A 16536-nucleotide genomic window follows, 5' to 3' on the forward strand; every position below is an offset into this window, starting at 1 on the left:
TGATGACGGTGGCGGGGGATGGGCTGCGTTGCGGCGGGGGACGGGCCCGGCCAAGGTGTTGAATAGGTAAAGGGAGACTGTGGAAAATTTTTGGACGAATTGCCGCCGAGTGTGCGCACTGCGTACAAAACCAATACGGTGGCGCCATCATAAAGCCATACAGTAATGTATCCGGTAAGCTGTGAATTCACTGTTACGGAATCACATCTGATGCCTCCCCGGCATGACCCAATACGGGCACCCAACTTGGATACCTGAGACAAGACTAGTACATCTTGGCACTTTTAGCTAGCCTAACACTAACGACCGCGGCCGTCCCCGCTTGCTCGCCTGTTTCTGCAGTTTTTTCTTGAGCTCCAGATCCGCCGCCGACAGGATCGGCGTTGGGTAGAACACATTTCCGAATGCGTGCTCCTTGATGTACCCGTTACCCATTTCTTCATACTCCGCCTTGGTGATGCAAGCATCTTTGAACACTCTGCCTCCGGTTTCCGCGAATTTCGCGGCCCCGCGCCATGCGTCCAGCACGGGGTCCTTCGCAGTGCGCACCCCACTCACAATGCTGTCGCCCCAGTCAATGGGGAACGCCTTCCGCAGCTCGGCGCAGATGCGTCGCTTCAACCCGCTCGTGTTCGCTACTCCTCCAGTTAGGAATACCTCGCGCACGATTGACGACTTGCTCGACGTGCTCATCTGCAGCGCTTCCACAATTCCACACTGTTCCACTCCGGCTAACGTTGGTTGAAAAATCAGCTCCGGCGTACGTATCCGATCGACTGTCACGGGAAACTCGTCTGCGTACTTATTTTCCTCGTAGAGCAGTGCGGAACCCACCGGGATCGTCATCGTCGGGTCTACATCGTCAGGTGCCATGTCCATAATCTCCACACGCACAGCTTTCAAACGAGCACGCTCTTCTCCAGAGTTGTCGTCAGAATCCGTCCCATCGTTTCCAACCTTCATCGATCTGTATACATCCCAGTCCGCATCGTCCATCCCAAACGTGTCCTCCTCCACTTTCTTCTTCCCACGCCCTCTACCTCGTCCCCTCCCCCTGCCCCTCCCTCTTCCCTTCCCCCTTCCTCTCCCGCGCCCCTTTGAGTTCCCTCGCCCGGGGTCGTCGTCGAAACCCGCCTTGCTTCCTGCATGTTGTGCCAACAACCTCATTCGTTCCCTTGCAGCCTGCGACCGCCTATCCGATCCCGCTTCTCGCGCCGCGTCCCTTCGCTTTAAACGCTCAGCTAGCTCATCTCGCTCCGTTCGCAGTTTGGTCAGATACTCTTGTGGCCTCTCCGTGCGCATCTTCTCTATTTCCTCAGCCTTCCTCTCCGCTTCCGCCTTCGCCGCGAGCTTTGCCCTTTTCGCCCGTAGTCGTGCTTCCGCAGCCCCGCGCAGCGCTCGCACGTGCCGCTTTCGTTTGAGTTCCGGCGCGCTCAGCTCTGAGTCTGACATCGACAGAAGCTCGTCTTCCCGTACGCGCTTCCACCACGCCGCCTCCGCTGCCCTTGTCTTTCCTGCACTCAATTTTGCACGTTCCTCATCCACGAGCAGCTGTCGCTTGTCGATCTCTTCGTTCAGCGCTGTCGACGACTCCCACTGTCCGACGCACATGGCAATGTAGTACTTGTCCTCATCTATATCCCTCATATCTTCAATACGCTTGACATCGTATAGCTTTTTCATTGAATCGTACAAAGCCTCAACCTCCTCCGGCGTATACGATGTATCCTCCGGCTCTGCCTCTGTACCCGACACATCCTTATCCCTTGCACCTGCTCTTGACTTCCTTTTCTCCTGCATTAACTTATTCAACCTCCTCCCATTATCAATTCTCGCCTGCCTTGATCTCGCCTGCTCCTCCGCGCTCATCGCCGGCTTCTCACTCGCCTCCCCAGTTGGCACCTTGACTGTCTTCGATACTTCGTCAAAGTAATCTGGCTCCTCTCTAATTTTCTTCAACTCGGCATCATACTCCTCCGACACATAACACATCTTCTCCTTGAGGAGCTCGACCCTTCCAGTACTAAGCATGCTTGAATGCTCCGGGTGCAACAGCTGCAGTCGTCTGGTGAGTTGATCCGTCATTGTTGCACCCCCCACGTTGACCCTCTTGACCAAGTTGGGTTTGATCCTCCCTCCTACGACCGGGAGCACATGGGTCGCGTTATACCCGCATGATACCACCACGGCGTCCTCCCTCGCAAAGCGCATAGTCTCCTTCGGCGTTGCGCCCTCACCGGGCCTGTTATAGAAATAGCTAAACAGGGCGTCAATGCCAAAGCAGATGCCCGGGGCCTCATACGCCTCGAACAAGAGCTCCATGAGCAAGGCGCGGGCCGAATTGGGCTGGCACGGGGCCTCTGTCAGGACGAAGCGATGGTTGATGCGTTCCTCATCGGCGAGCCCCAAGGCTGCAAGCGAGCCGTCCAGCAGGCGCTCCATCAGAGCAGGGTTGTTGGGTATGGCGGAGTCGTAGGCTGGGCGGGCCGTGGAGCGGGCTGAGGAGATGAGGGCTTCGTGGCCGATGAGAAAGGTGCGCAGGCCAGTTTCCGGGTCGCGCATGCGGGCGACATACGGTGGGGTTTGCAAGATTGGCATGGAGGAGCCTGAGAAGCCGGCGCGCAAAGTGGACGACCCGAGGTCGAAGATGAGGGCTTGCGAGTTGAGATGGGAGGGCGTGGCGTGGTAGGCAGAGGGGACGGTGAAGGGGGGCGGAGGCGGGTCGATCAGATACACATCAGGGGGCGGGCGGTTGACTTCTTTTTGCTCGACCATGGTGAGGGGATGTGCGTGGTAGTTTTGGGCAAGTCGGCAGGGTCGGTTGCGCACGACTTCGGCATCTGTATGCGAAGAGAAAGGACAGGACGAAGCCTCCCTTGTCCTTTGGTGACTTCGGGAAACGAAACTCGGGGTCTTGCCTGCCACGTGTAACAAAAAGACTCGCGTGCTTTTTCATCGCTTGATCCGTCGTTACGCCACCGCCGTCGCCCTCACCTTCCAATGCAAACGTCTCCCCGATTTCACAACGGAAGAACATCACAACCGACGATGGGTGCCGCTGAAATGTCTGCCACCGTGCCCACTGTTCTTATCCGCCTCAAGTGCGGCGTGAACGACGTCTCCCTGCGTCCCGCGCACGGCGCCCAGCTCTCTGTCCCGCAGACATTGGGCCGCAAAGGCTTGCGCAACCTCGTCCTACACCTCCTGGACAACCCCGAGCCGCGTCCCAACTTGCATTTCTTGGCCGCCGACGAGCCGCTCCGCACCACACTCGCCAATTTTCTCACCAGTCGCAAGCTCTCCGCGGAGGCCACTCTCGACCTCACCTACTACTTGCCCCTGCCCTCACCGCGCCCCAACCAACCGCTACAGGCGTCTGAAGAGTGGCTGTCGGCCATCGATGCCGCCTCGGTCGCCGGAGAGGCCCAGCCTCTAGTCCTTGCTGCCTCGTATTCAGGCTGTCCCTCCGTCTTCCGCGGGGAGGAAACGGTTATCAGCGAGGACCAAGTGACCGCCGATGCGCACGTAGCGGCAATCAAGGGTGTGGCGTGGCTACCTGGTTGCGAAAACTTCGTGTCGGTGTCTAGCGACCAGACGGTCAAGCTATGGTCGTTGCGGGATGGCGCGGCTCACGGCGTGGCTCAATTCCGCTCGGAGGAGGCGGGGCCACCCGTCGCCTTCGAGTCGGTGGCGACGCAGGCTGGGATGTCGCCAGCGGTCGCCGTGGGTGGTGCGGACGGCTCGGTGTGGGTGATCGCTGACGCGCTGGCGCAACTCGAGGGGCGACCGCTGGCCGCCGTGGGCGGGAAGCGCAAAGCACCGGACGGGGTCGCGCTCACGGCGAGCAAGCTCGGGCTCACGTCGGTGGGCTTGTCCGTCAGCAGCGTGCAATGGGGCGGGAAGGATGTAGTAACGAGCGGATGGGACGGGCTGGTGCGCGTATGGGACGTGGATGGATGCGCGACGAAGGTGACCATTCCGAGCGGTGGCAAACCCGTGACGAGCGTATCGGTTGCGGATACGGTGATGCTGGTGAGCGCGGTGGACGGGGGTGTCCGGCTGGTGGATGCGCGCGAGGGTAAGGGGGTGGTGGCGGCGTGCGGAAGAAAAGGGGCCCACCGGGGGGTAGTGACGGATGCGTGCTGGATGGTAGCGGGGAAGAGTGCTGTGAGTGGGGGTGGGGATGGCAGCGTGAGGCTATGGGATGTCCGGGCGTTAATGACGCCCGCACATATCATGGAGAGGGTGCATGAGGGAGGAAAGAGTCTTGCAGTCGCCGCAGCGGGAGAGGAGGTGTTCTCAGCGGGGGCGGATGGGAAGGTTGCGCGGTTTCGTGTGTAAAGCTATTTTTATGTCGAGAATGGAGGTTTGTGATGTTGCACACCGTTCTCTTCGTTAGGAACAGCCCTGACACACTGGTTGTGTCAAAAATTTTCATGTCACTGACCTACGGTACAGCCTACGGTGGTGCGTACGACAGGAAGTAGGGCGGTTGATGTACTTGCATCTGCAGTCTTTCCAGCCTGCAAGGGCGTCAAGGAATCGAAAAGGGGAGGGCGGAGACGAGAACGCAGCTCGACGTGGGTGTAGGGATGTACAAAAGAAGCGCATTTTCCGTAACGAATTTGGAAGTGGGGCATCTGAGATCGTGTATTTCGAAGAGCCCCTTTACTCTCTAATGTAACTCTTCGCGCAACGCATGCACTCCAGTTTCAATTCGGAAACAATCCACACTACCACAGGCAGCGTCGAGCGAAAGCACCCACAAAACAACATAAGATATAACTTACCAAACCGATAGAAAAAGCTATTCAAGCCATCGCATTTACTGGCACAATGGAAGCACTAGCATCGACAAACGCTGACGCCAGCTCAGGTATTCCCGACGGAGCGCATCTGCCCTCCCGAGCTAAGTTCGACCTTAAGGATTTTCCCCCCCATCTTCTGAATGCGCTGCTGCTCTGCGTACCATGACGAGAAAGGGACAATCTTAGTGGTGTACACGTTCTGCAGCTCGCGGAAGGTGAAGAGCCTGCTTTCGCTCGGGAGCACAAAGGTGACCTTAAAGGAGCGGCGGTCCTTTTCGACGGCTGAGCTCCTGATGCGGAGCTGGTTGAGCGAGCCTAGTCCGCTGCTGCCGTCCATGTCATACGCCATCTTCGGGGCGAGCGTCGGGCTTGTAGAAGCGTGGCAAATGGCAGCCCCGGAGAAGGGGCGCCGCGGGGGGGCTGTGAAGGAGGAGACGAAGGCCATGGTCGGGGAACGTGGTTGAGACGGGATTGATGGGAGGTTGGGGGGTAGCGCGTTTGTCGAAGCTTCTTCAAACGAGGCAAGTGCTGTCGAAACAGTTCAGGGGCAGCGCAAGTGTTGACTGGGATGGTGACGGGTAGGGTAAAGTCTGCTGATAAGGCACCAGTGAGATATGGGCAGCGCTCCGAGGTGCACACCCCATCATCACTCCCAAAATTAAAGAAAGAATTCCCCTGTGTTCTCATGGGATCACATGGACAAACTACTTTGAGGATGGAGTAATTGCTCCTCTTGACGCTGAGAAACACGTGTCCACGTTTCAAGGCCTGTCGGCAACATTGATATATTTCGCCGTCCACCTTCCCTGACTTCGCTACTACGATCGCACCTGCCCTCATCGACCCCATCTTCTCGGGGGGAGACCATATAGACGCTTCATCCTATACATCACATCACACCGGAGGCACAAACGGTATCGAGGGGGCAATAGCGTCCACCATCCCAAATCCACAAGATTTGCAGTTGCCGTTCCTATTCTCTCTTTGTGCCGTGCTGCCCCAGATCAAATTGCACCTCGGGACGACTCTGTCGCATTCTCGTGGTGCCCAGACAGTCTGGCATATCGAAAGCTCGTCGCCCAACCCGCACACTTCACGTGTGTCTCGAGGCGCGTCATCGGCCCTCGGGCTGCTTTCCGCGTTTTGCGGTAAAGGTTGTGATCGTGCGTCGAGCCACAGTTCGTTTCTGTCCGTCCGTAACCCGGCCGTGAGGTGTGTGCGGAAAGGTGAGGGGTCGCCGTGGTCTTTAGATCTGCTTGCGTCCGGGTCACGTGGCCTGGAGGGCGCCTTTTTGGCGCTTTTTAATCGCATTCAAATGAGTCATTCCCGCGGTACACTTCTTGAGGTAGGCATTTTTGTAATTACAACGCTCATAGAGTAGAGTGAGCTGTGACCGCCTTCCACACAGGGAGGACAGAAGCAATGTGCTGGAGACTTTAACAAGGCATTGATGTCCTCCCGACCGCGTATCCATGCTCATGCGTCAGACCCATCGGGAGGAGTAGTGCAAGTAGTGCGAGTTGAAATACCTTTACGCAATATTGTAGTTCTTTAGTCTAGTGATACAGATGCGCCGCAGAGGCGCCAGTCCTGCCGCGAGGAATTCCCATCCACAGGGATTTCTAGAGAAGTTAAAAACACCCCTTGGAAGCCACGACCGTACAATGGAATTTGAACATACGTTTTGTTCTCCTTCTCTGGATCTTCATTCCGAGGTATCCAAGATATAAATAAATCCTTCGCCTCCACCTTCCCCTCATATCCAACTGTGAACACGCCCTTCACCGGGTTCCATTCACCTCTGCTCAGATGAGCTCCGACTAAACGTCGAGACCCGGAAATTTTGTCAGACTGACCAGTCAATACGCCTACTATGGACGTGGGCGAGATACCCTGGGACATGGCGTGATCATATTTCAAGGCTTCCAAAAGAGCTGCTGGCCTCGGTACTGCTGCGATGTAGATGTCCGACGATTCCTTAATTTTTCCAACAGCCTCAATGGCGTCTTTCAGTTTCGAAAAGAAACTAGACACTGGCAGGCCTGAACCAAAGTAACAGCTCAAACCGGTCCATGCTCCCGGTACCTTGACTTGATTGGAATCGTTGCCTTCGAGTAGATCCTTTCTTAATCGAGCAATCCTTGACTTCGGCTTCACTGTTTTTGTCTTGTCAATGAAGACGTCTTCGACATCCTGTAAGACTGTCTGAGTGATCTCAAATAGCAGGTTGCTCTCAGCTTCAGTATACAATTCCAGAGGGCTCGGAAATTCTGATTTAATGGCAATTGGCTTCACAGCAGACAGGCCCTCCGCAAGATCTATAATGGAATCTGTGCTTTGGCTTGACGTGTGCTTCAGTTCAGACACTGGCCCAAGATCTTTTTCCAGAGCGCCGAACTTCTTTTCAGACAAAGCCAACATTTTGGCCAATGCTGATCGTCCCTCGACGGTCTGCATTCTTTTCTTGGTGTCGAATGGCATGTGTGTCCACCAAGGAGGTGCTTGAAGCGGCATATCTCGGACGTGCTGTTTCCTTTCGTCATTGTTGAGTGGAATTGTACCGTGTTTGCTGCCGTCGAGGACCTTCACTGTACCAGTCTTTGAAGAGGGAACTAAGCGCTCTGCTGAAAATATATCGCCGACTACAGCCCTTACAATATCAAGGTCGGCATCGAGCTCAATTCGACATCCGTAGATGGCATCCGTAAGCATATGCGCTATTGCACTTATCGCGTCCTGAGGGCGGGGCGCTTTCGCTAGTCTTGATGATACAATTTCCCATGACGCAATTAAGTCAGATTCCGAGAAGTCGTAGCACTTCGAAAACCCAATCGGGGCATGAGCAGAACGTTCGACCAAGGAGGCATGAAGCCATGATGTTGCTATCTGATAAGATTCAACGTTAACGTCGCCATCTTTCCAAACATTGATGCTATGTTGGCAGATAGCTGCAATTTTGTCCATGGCACTGCTGAAATTATCACGAAAGCTCGGGGGTGCTTCAAACGCAAGTAGTCGAAAGAAAGGTGCTGTTGCACTCACTTGTGCTCCAGAAAATTGGGAAGAAACTTCAATGACTAGCACGCAGAGAAACGGCAGAAGGCCTTTCCTCTTCGCGATCTCAGATTGCAGGCATTCGGTGGCTGCTTTGCTGGCCAAATGCATATTCTTAAACAGCAGCAACACTCTTCGGCCTTCCTCCCCTTGTTCGAAAGCACGAGATATGACGCCGGTCACGCTTTCGGCAGTGTGCGCACCTCCCATAGCCACGCTCATTGTTGAAATTCTGAGTTGGTTTGCAATATCAGCTACTATTGTTGCCGGATCAGAGTTCTCTCCCCTCGCGCACAGCAGGAGAGGACGCTGTAGGGTAACTTTTGAAGATGGTTTTGCTCCCTGCGAGACAGCGAACGATTTCAAAATCTGACGCAGCGACGTAACTGAATTAGTACCCTTGCTGTGAACTAAACCACGTCCCCCAGGAAGCGTACACGCAAGGACATTGATGGATTCAAACAAGCAATGTGGTTCATGCAATGTTGTACTGAGTACGCGAAGTGCGCCCTGTGCAGTGGATAAAGTCTCTGTCTCGCGCCCCTTATCACGAATACCAACCTGTGACTGTAAATGTGAAGGTAACGACTTTAGCACCTTGTAGCTGCCATGTTCGTGCAAGGGTAGTTGACCCTTAGGAGCAGCATCTAGAGCATTCCGCATAGCATGTCGAATTCTCATCATACAGTCCAGTTCCGATGCTGCGTTTGATCCATGTATGTACGAGCTGGTTACGATAGCCAATGCACATGCGAAAGGCAAGCGATCTTGAGGAAATAAGCTTGGAGCTAAATAATAAAATGCCTTTTCCACAACACGTTGCTGGCATGCCTCTGCTATGTCGCCCTTTGCTGATAGTTTGTTGACGGTGTTTGATAAAAGGGACTCATCGAACAAACGTAAGAATATGCTGATTGGGAACTGATAAACAGGATTCAGGTGCACTAGACTTTGAAGAACTCCGAATAAGTCCACTGCTAAATGACCCAGGCCGTCAAGAGATGACTCAGCCTCGCTTATACTTCTGAAAGATTTTGCTTCTTCCTCTTGACGGATCACTATCAATTCCACTTCTTGCTTCAGACGTGTCAGGCTATCCAACAACGAACCGCCCAACAGCTCAGTTCCAAGGTCTTCAACATCAGTGATGGCCGAAAGAACGCTCTCCTCCAGCTCGTGTTTTCTTCGTTGATATGCCTGCCTAGCAGCAAGTGAGGCTTTCCTTTTTTCCTCTAGCTCGGGAGAGAGAATTCGCAGGGCTCGGGACACGCAGCTGGCATGCAGAGCAGCAGGGCTGAGGTCAAACGAAACCACGTTTGATCGAGTAACAGCCGCCGTTGGTATATTTTGGATATTACCGCCGATCATATACAAGCGAAAACTGGAGCTAAGGAAAACGTCTCGATCTCCAAGTCGTACCACTCGTTGGCATATATTGCTTCTCATTCTAGTCCCGCCTCGAGTAGATGTACTGGACTTGGGGTCTGTCGACATAGAATGGACAAGTTCGGAAGAATCACCATATGAAGATTCCTGTCCGAGGAGCGGAGTAACTGCTCTATCAAACTTCTCAGCGTCTTCCAGAAAGATGGACGTTCCAAATCTCATCGCAGACTCCAATGATCTCATGTATGACTTCTTTCCTTTTGCCGAAAATGAACTTTCCGAAATACGCACAGCTTCCGCATTGCTTGGCTTGTCTCGGTTCTCTAGAGTTTCTCCACTAGATGTATACCCAAGAACCTTGCGTAGCAGGATCGACCCGTTGCGACTAGGATCAATAACTAAGGGAAAGCGAGCAGAACGCTTGAGAATGGCGTAATTTTCAAGACTTGTGCAATCTGTGGGTAATCCTTGCGCTGACCAAAACCCTCGTTCCTCAGCAGATGTCAAAAACTCTGATAAAGACATCTTCTCGTCGAACGGAATACCTTCTCCATTCATCACTTCTTTCCATTGTTCACATATTTGAGACCTACTTACGTGATCTAGTACACCAGCGTATGCCACAAAAGCAGCTGCATACACTGCATTTCCCCATACTGTCACAGCAGCTGCGTTGAAAGAATTCAATTCCTTGACCCAGCGGTCCCATTCTTGGGCGAGTGAATCCAACATATCTTCCGATTTCATAAGGCTTTCTTCTGATTCTTTGATTTCTTGTCTAACCTTCTCAGCCTCAGAAACCAATAATGCGTACTCTGCTCGACAATCTTGGATTCGTTGCTGGAGAATAGCTACCTCTTCGAGAGCATCTTCCTGCTTTCCGAGCAGCTCTTCCTGTTCTTCTTGTAAAACAAGAACTTCTTTTTGCATTGGCGATATGTCCTCCTTCACAGTGGCAAAGTCAAGAACAGAAATAGTCCACTCGGCGAGAGGACCTGCTGCTCGGGAGGCGTATGTGATGCGATTAACATCAAAATCGGGGTTTTGGATAATCTTCTTCTCGATGAGCCCTCTCGCTCCTCTTGGAAGCGATTCAGCATTGAAATTTACCACAGTGGTTATAAACTCTGATCCCCTCATTCGACTTCGAATATTGTTCCAGGTGTAATTGGCCCCACCTCCTCTGCCCATAGAAGTTGCGTCTAAAATCATTAGTACGCCTTCTAACGCAATTCGCACAGGTGCAGGTGGATGTGGCATCGCTCTTAACTCTTCTAAGAACTCTCGCCGGATTGAACCAACGGCGTCCCGAGCCGCTTCAACTTTTGGCAACACAGCGGCGAGCTGTGCACTCACTTCATCCTCACGCTCCCGGACCCGAAGGGAAGCTTCTTGTGCTGCCACAGCTAGTTGTTCAGCATCAACTTTTGACTTCTCAGCCATCCGCTGCTCCTCTACCATTCTCTCCAGTGTCTGGTTTGCGTTGACTTCTTTCTCTTGCAGTCGTTCTGATTTTTCTCTTAGGTCATCTTTCAGGACATCCGCTGCGTTTCCAGCGTTCCGCAAACGACGAAGTCCCTCAGTGTGGCGATCGACACCTCCTTGGATCGCCTTACCCTTTTCCAAAGCCAGTCTGTTGAGCTGTTCAATGAACTCAAGATAATGCCTGGGTGTTACATCAACCTGTGCCCTCGCAAAGGACGGGAACTTGCGAGCAATGTCATGAATTCTGACAGCGCTTCGAATGATTTGGTCCTTTTCATGACCAAGGGAAACTTCTATCTTAAGTTCTGCCACTGCCTCCAAAGTTTCGGGATTCCAGTCACCTAACCAGTCTACCATGCATCTATTGAACAGGGCTGGTGATCGCTGAGAAAGGTTACCCCCAACTGTTCTCTGGTAGTTTTTATCCGAAAGCACCTTCCCCGAACACCCTGTCGATATTGTGAAGACGATATGGAGATTCAATCGAACTCGTCGAACAAATTCTGCATAAATTGATTGCTCCGTGTTAGGGCCAGTGGTTGTTCCGGAGGCCGATGTCTTCAAATCCTCGAGAAGTCGCGCTCTCTCATCCCCTGAGAAAAGTCCGGGGACTTCCCCGCATGCGAGTAAGGAATTCATCATTTCAAGAAAGGCACTGTCCATGGCATTGCTCTCATCAAAGATCAACATTATTTGGCGGCTATTCACTCCAGCTTGGCGAAGAATTTTGCGCAAATCACCTGCAAAGTCAGCAGCAGTGTATGCAGAGTGAGAGTGGACTTGATGCACTTCGGTCGACAGCATCCAAGCAGCGAAACGCGCCAGCGTTTTTTTCCCCGTCCCAGGTGCGCCCATGAGAACAGCGTGACCGAGGGGTTGATTGAGAATTCTATCTAGTCTAGTGAGATGGGTCAGGACATCGTCCGTTACTGCAAACTGATCGATCATTGTTGAAGCATCCTCTAATCCTTGAGAACCGTTCGAGCCCATCCAAGAACCTCCTAGTCCTTCTTCTTCCGCAAAGACTCTAAGCTTCCGGTAAATTAGAGTTCTAAATTGCCCCGGGTTTGACACAATTCGAAAACGCCTTTCGCTGCAACTCTCATCATCATTGGAGAGCCACGATGAATATAGCTGTACAGAAGTTGGTTCAGCACTAACATGCAAGACTCGTTTCACAATTTCGCGCAGAGCGTTGTCAGCAAAGGATTGTTCCTCCTTCAGGAGAAGCCTGTCACAGAAAATTCGTCTCGCTTCGTAACAAAAGGCTGCAACGACTTCTGTCCAACTGTATTCCGTGTGAGCTGAAGTCTCAAACGTGCAATCTGCTAAGGGTCTACTCTCTGTGGGCAAAAGCTGCCTCATTCCGCGAATCCAGCGACTCAAGTCCCGCGGAGAATAAATGTAATGCGGCTGCAGAGGCCCCGATTGAGGGGGACAAAATTTCTCCGTGTTCAGAGAAAAGAACTCTACCATTGCAGCAGTCATATCGGAAGACTTTTCCTCAAAGCGCGGGTCCAGGGATCGCAGTAACGACCGCACAAAGGCTCCATATATGACGGAAATGTCCCTTGGATGGGGCTGCTCCACACGAACAAGTCGGCAATGTCGAAGAAAACGACTTGAAAGCTGATGTCTTCCTGTGTCTTCGTCAGGATTACATGCAGCGACGATCTGCACACCCCTGATCGAGATCCATGTTGGAGGGCTTCCTTGCCAAAATCCCATGTGTTCAGATAGACTTTTAAGAAGGCATATTGCCGCTTGCGTCTCGTAACAGTCTGGTTTCGCAAGGTTGACTTCATCACAAAAGAGAACAACACGACTGCCTGTCGACTTGGGATGGAGAACAAGGCTTCCGTTTGGACGTTTAGTTATCGAAGTGTGGCTGCGCAAAGCAGCCAAGATGTGAGCCGGCGATGTTTCCGCTGAGAAACTCAAGGTAGCAAGGGATACATTCGGAGTCTCTCGAAGTGATGCAGATAGTAGCATGCTCTTCCCACATCCCGGTGGACCGCAGAGGATAATTGGCGAGGGTCGGACCCAATCTCCATTTCGGAGGTTGAGACTTTCTTGAATCAAAGACTCTAACTGTACCGTCGTTGGCGTGGGCACGACAACATCAGGACTTCCAATATCTTGGCATCGTATCAAGGAATCCCGAGAGGGAACCATTTCATGGTAGTCCCGATAGAAGCCATGCGGTGTCATGGCAACTTCAGCCAAATTCGGGGGCCTGATGGTCCCATCAATTGCGCTTCGAACATCTTCAAACCCATCAATTCCATCCCACAGCATCTGTGTAACCTCACACTGTTTGGAACGAACCAATCCGCAGCATAAACTTTTTCCAATTGCCACCAACAATGTGCGAAGAAATACTGCTGGTGAAATTTCAAAATACGAACCCGAACCGTTCCTTTCTTCTTTTTCGTTTTCTTCTTCCTCTAGAAATGCTTGAGAAGGCTGTTGCTTCATAGTTAATAAGTTATTGCGGAGTAGGACCGCAATTGAATCCACCATGGACTGTAATGGAACCTGCATTACCAGCTTACCATCTCCCTCTACGCAACGTGCTATTCTTACGGCACATTTGGCTACACCATGCAAACAGTTTGGTGGTGCACACTGCGGTTCAATTTCATGAAGCAAGGATAAGATTGAAGTGTACAATTTTTCTTCGACAGAGTAACTTTCATCGAAGCAAACCATCCCGCATCGTGAGACGGTACTAGGGTTAGCATGCTTTAGGTGCTCGGTCTCGAAAATTATCCTTGCATGCTCGGGAAGCGGAACCTGTTCTCCGTTTGGTAAAGTCAAAATGCGGTTGTCATCTAGAACAGAGTTCAGATTTTCGACCCAGTCTGGGTCTACATCTCCATCAAACACGATCCAGTCTAACGGGTAACTGTCTTCACATCTGTTGGCAGGTCCCCCTTCGGAAAGTGACCGTAGTGTTTTCGTAAACAATCCATCCGACCACTCTCTCGTGACTCTATCCAGGCCACCGTACAGCTGTTGCGACGTGAGGAGTTTCGCATCTATTACAGTAAGAGAAGAACGAATCTGCTTCTGGTCTGCGTTGTTCTCTTGATTGCTCACATGCGAAAATCGAAGCATTGCATCATGCAGTGTTCTCCACGCCGTTGACTTTCCCGATCCAGTGGGTCCAACAAGCATAACCCCTCGTTGATGTTGAAGTAAAGAGTGCAGCTGTCGAATTTTTTCGACTAACCTGCAGTCCTTCAAGAGCTGGTTTTCTACCAAAACGCACTCCAGGATATCTTCAATTTCCTGTGGCAGCCGCGGAATGTAGCAAGTGGCTTCCGTGAAAACCACGCTGATGGCGCGCTCGTATACACTAACGTCCCTTCCGTTAAGCTTTGGTTTCAAGTTTTCTCCAAGTGCTCGAATAATAATATCTTGTTCAGCCCCTTCTCGCAAGCCTTCGTCCAGATTCACTCGAGGATTCTGAGATTGTAGTAAACTTCGCGAAGCCATGATCGTACTCTTTAGTGAGCGTAATCCGAAATCATAGTGGGCCCGAGAAGGTAGTGTGGCTTTGAGATTCTGAAAGAGAGAAACAAGCTTTCTTGAAAGAGCCCCAGATGCTTTGAAGCCTTGGGACAAGAGAAGAACTTCAGTGATAACAAGGCTGTCCGGCTTTGACATTGAGCATGGTCGAAAGAGCGATTTCAAATTTGCAGGCAACTCTCGTCGGCCGGAATACGTTGGATTCATCGTCACGAAGACTCCAACCCCAGGTGTGATCGACACAGGCAGTTCGCCACCATAAAAATTCTTCACAGCTCTCTCGCCCTTCCTGATTGATGCTTGCAAATTGGCAAGTTGACCAGAAGTTGCAGATAAAATGCTTGCAGAGAGTCTGTTGAATTCATCAAAGCAGACCCAAGATCCTACGCGACAGGCACCAGCCAATATTCTGCCGACTGAAACTGAATCAAAGGATTCATCGCAGTTAAACACCGCTACAAAGCGCCCCAAGATCCTGCCTAGCGCCTTCACAGTTTCAGTCTTCCCAGTTCCAGCAGGACCGAATGGACTGCCGCCGAGGCCTCTCCTGAGGGCTTCACTAAGGGCTAGGTATGATCGGGAAGTTAGCGGGGTATGGACGAGCGTTTCCCCAACCCCCAGATACTCCCAACCGTAGCGAAATTCCCCTTTCCCGCAGCGAATGAGGACATCAGCCGCTGTCCCAGTCTCTCCGACGGTATTGCTATAGAATCGAAGTTCGTGATTCCAATGGTGTGAAGACGCACTTTTCACAGATGCGGCACATAGCGAAGACAACAAGTCCCGCTGATAGACAAATTCCTTGATCAGTTGGTCCTTTGCAGCTCGGATCTTTCGTCGATGGAGTTGAGCGTTATCGATATCTATATCATGAGAACAGAGAACGTCTAGAATGTCCTTCACGAAATCCCTCAACTTTTCTAACGTGTGATTCGCATCAAGAGGTTCTTCAAGGCAAGTTTCGACTTTTTGAGTGAAGCAGATTTTGATTGCCAATAGGGACAGTTGAGCAGGAAAATCCATGTACTTCTTGATAGCTTGGACTTTATAGTCCCTCGAATCATTGTGATAGAGTTGTGACAAGACCTGGATTGCAGGTCGCAGCGAATTTCTCAAGTATTCTCCGAGAGCTTCTTGGATCTTCTCTAACCATGTCGAAAATTGTTCCTTTGCCGTCAGTAGAATCGGCCTTGGAAAGACTATGACCTCACCTTCTTTCGAAAATACGCTGTCAATTTGAACTGCCGAAGCATGCTTCTGAAATTTGAAGGTCCCAACTCCTGGAAAAAGTTTGCTGATGTGTGGAAGTAATCCTTCCACACTGTCAATGGTGACAGACAAGACTTGAAGCAAATCGCTATCTGACAAGAAAAAGAATCTAGGAAATCGAGACCTTTGTTTTTCCAGAAATGTGGATAGACCCCGAAGAATACCCATTAGCTCCTCCTCCATTTCGGTTAGGCCTGAGGGAATTTCTAATCCTTCTAGAATTCCAGGGGCAGCTTCCATACGCTCTCCCAGAGAAGAAAATCTAGCATGAACATTCGAGAATGCATTGAACTCGTCTTGGAGCTCCATACGTAGCCCAGACACACCGGACCTACCTCCAGATCCGAAAAGAGTTCTCATGTGCGCCCACCGAGATTGGACTTGAGAAAGAATTTCCAGCTCTTCCCGACATTTTGCGAGGCGCATCTCCCAGGCCGCACGATCCGATTCAAATAATCGGGCGTATGGGGAGCCCGACATTGTTTCCAGAGCTTGTAGATGTTCTTCGAGCTCATCAGTAAGCTCAGGAATTCCTTGCAAGAGAAGAACCCCACCGACTTTGACAAACGCACACTTGCGTGCGGTCCACGAGCGGCCAATACTACTGAAAAACTCTGCTACGGAGGCTTCTCCAGCTGCATTTTCAAAGACCTCTCGTAGATATTTACCATGATCAGAAACCTTCGCATCCCAGAAGACTTTCAGAGATATTCTTCCGATGCTCTTAGATGCTTCTTCTCCGAACAGGCGCCGAAGTAGATCTCGTTCCCTAACCGCGGAGAGCTGAACGGAATGCAGTTTAGTCAATATTCCATGAGATTGTAGGTATCTAGATATCCTGGTCTTGAAACAACCCGCTTCTCGCATCGCCCCGCTTAAGTTTCCAATACTAGCTGCTTCCGATGACCATTGATCCAGAGATTCACGAAGAGAAGATGGTGAAACATCTTTGATCTTTGTAAGTCCCACGGCATCCACATTCTCCTCTAACACTTTGAGC

General features: G+C 51.6%; 4 protein-coding genes; 1 reads left to right on the plus strand and 3 right to left on the minus strand.

The window, feature by feature from the left end:
- Nucleotides 1-72: 72 nt before the first annotated feature.
- Nucleotides 73-2562, minus strand: CHC_T00008614001 (Actin-related protein). XM_005717012.1 is given in 2 exon segments: nucleotides 73-288; nucleotides 289-2562. 1 exon segment carries the CDS (start codon nucleotides 2560-2562, stop codon nucleotides 289-291), a length of 2274 nt encoding a protein of 757 aa, XP_005717069.1. The 3' UTR covers nucleotides 73-288.
- A 1464-nt stretch (nucleotides 2563-4026) lies between these two features.
- CHC_T00005371001 (hypothetical protein) lies at nucleotides 4027-4341 on the plus strand. The gene has a single exon (XM_005717013.1). It carries the CDS (start codon nucleotides 4027-4029, stop codon nucleotides 4339-4341), a length of 315 nt encoding a protein of 104 aa, XP_005717070.1.
- Nucleotides 4342-4610: 269 nt separating this feature from the next.
- Nucleotides 4611-5253, minus strand: CHC_T00009040001 (Phycobilisome core linker polypeptide (Lc), allophycocyanin-associated (ApcC)). XM_005717014.1 is given in 3 exon segments: nucleotides 4611-4872; nucleotides 4873-5157; nucleotides 5158-5253. 1 exon segment carries the CDS (start codon nucleotides 5155-5157, stop codon nucleotides 4873-4875), a length of 285 nt encoding a protein of 94 aa, XP_005717071.1. The 5' UTR covers nucleotides 5158-5253; the 3' UTR covers nucleotides 4611-4872.
- A 3289-nt stretch (nucleotides 5254-8542) lies between these two features.
- On the minus strand, nucleotides 8543-16016 carry CHC_T00010157001 (Cytoplasmic dynein heavy chain). Its single transcript, XM_005717015.1, has 12 exons — nucleotides 15863-16016; nucleotides 15354-15832; nucleotides 14222-15296; nucleotides 13836-14179; nucleotides 13361-13799; nucleotides 12999-13291; nucleotides 12074-12824; nucleotides 11732-12010; nucleotides 9587-11662; nucleotides 9383-9505; nucleotides 8730-9283; nucleotides 8543-8563 (listed from the first exon to the last, which is right to left on the minus strand). Exons 1-12 carry the CDS (start codon nucleotides 16014-16016, stop codon nucleotides 8543-8545), a joined length of 6588 nt encoding a protein of 2195 aa, XP_005717072.1.
- Nucleotides 16017-16536: the final 520 nt, after the last annotated feature.

The sequence above is a fragment of the Chondrus crispus genome, genomic scaffold (assembly GCF_000350225.1).
Source record: "Chondrus crispus Stackhouse genomic scaffold, scaffold_288, whole genome shotgun sequence".
In the NCBI taxonomy this organism is placed as follows: domain Eukaryota; phylum Rhodophyta; class Florideophyceae; order Gigartinales; family Gigartinaceae; genus Chondrus; species Chondrus crispus.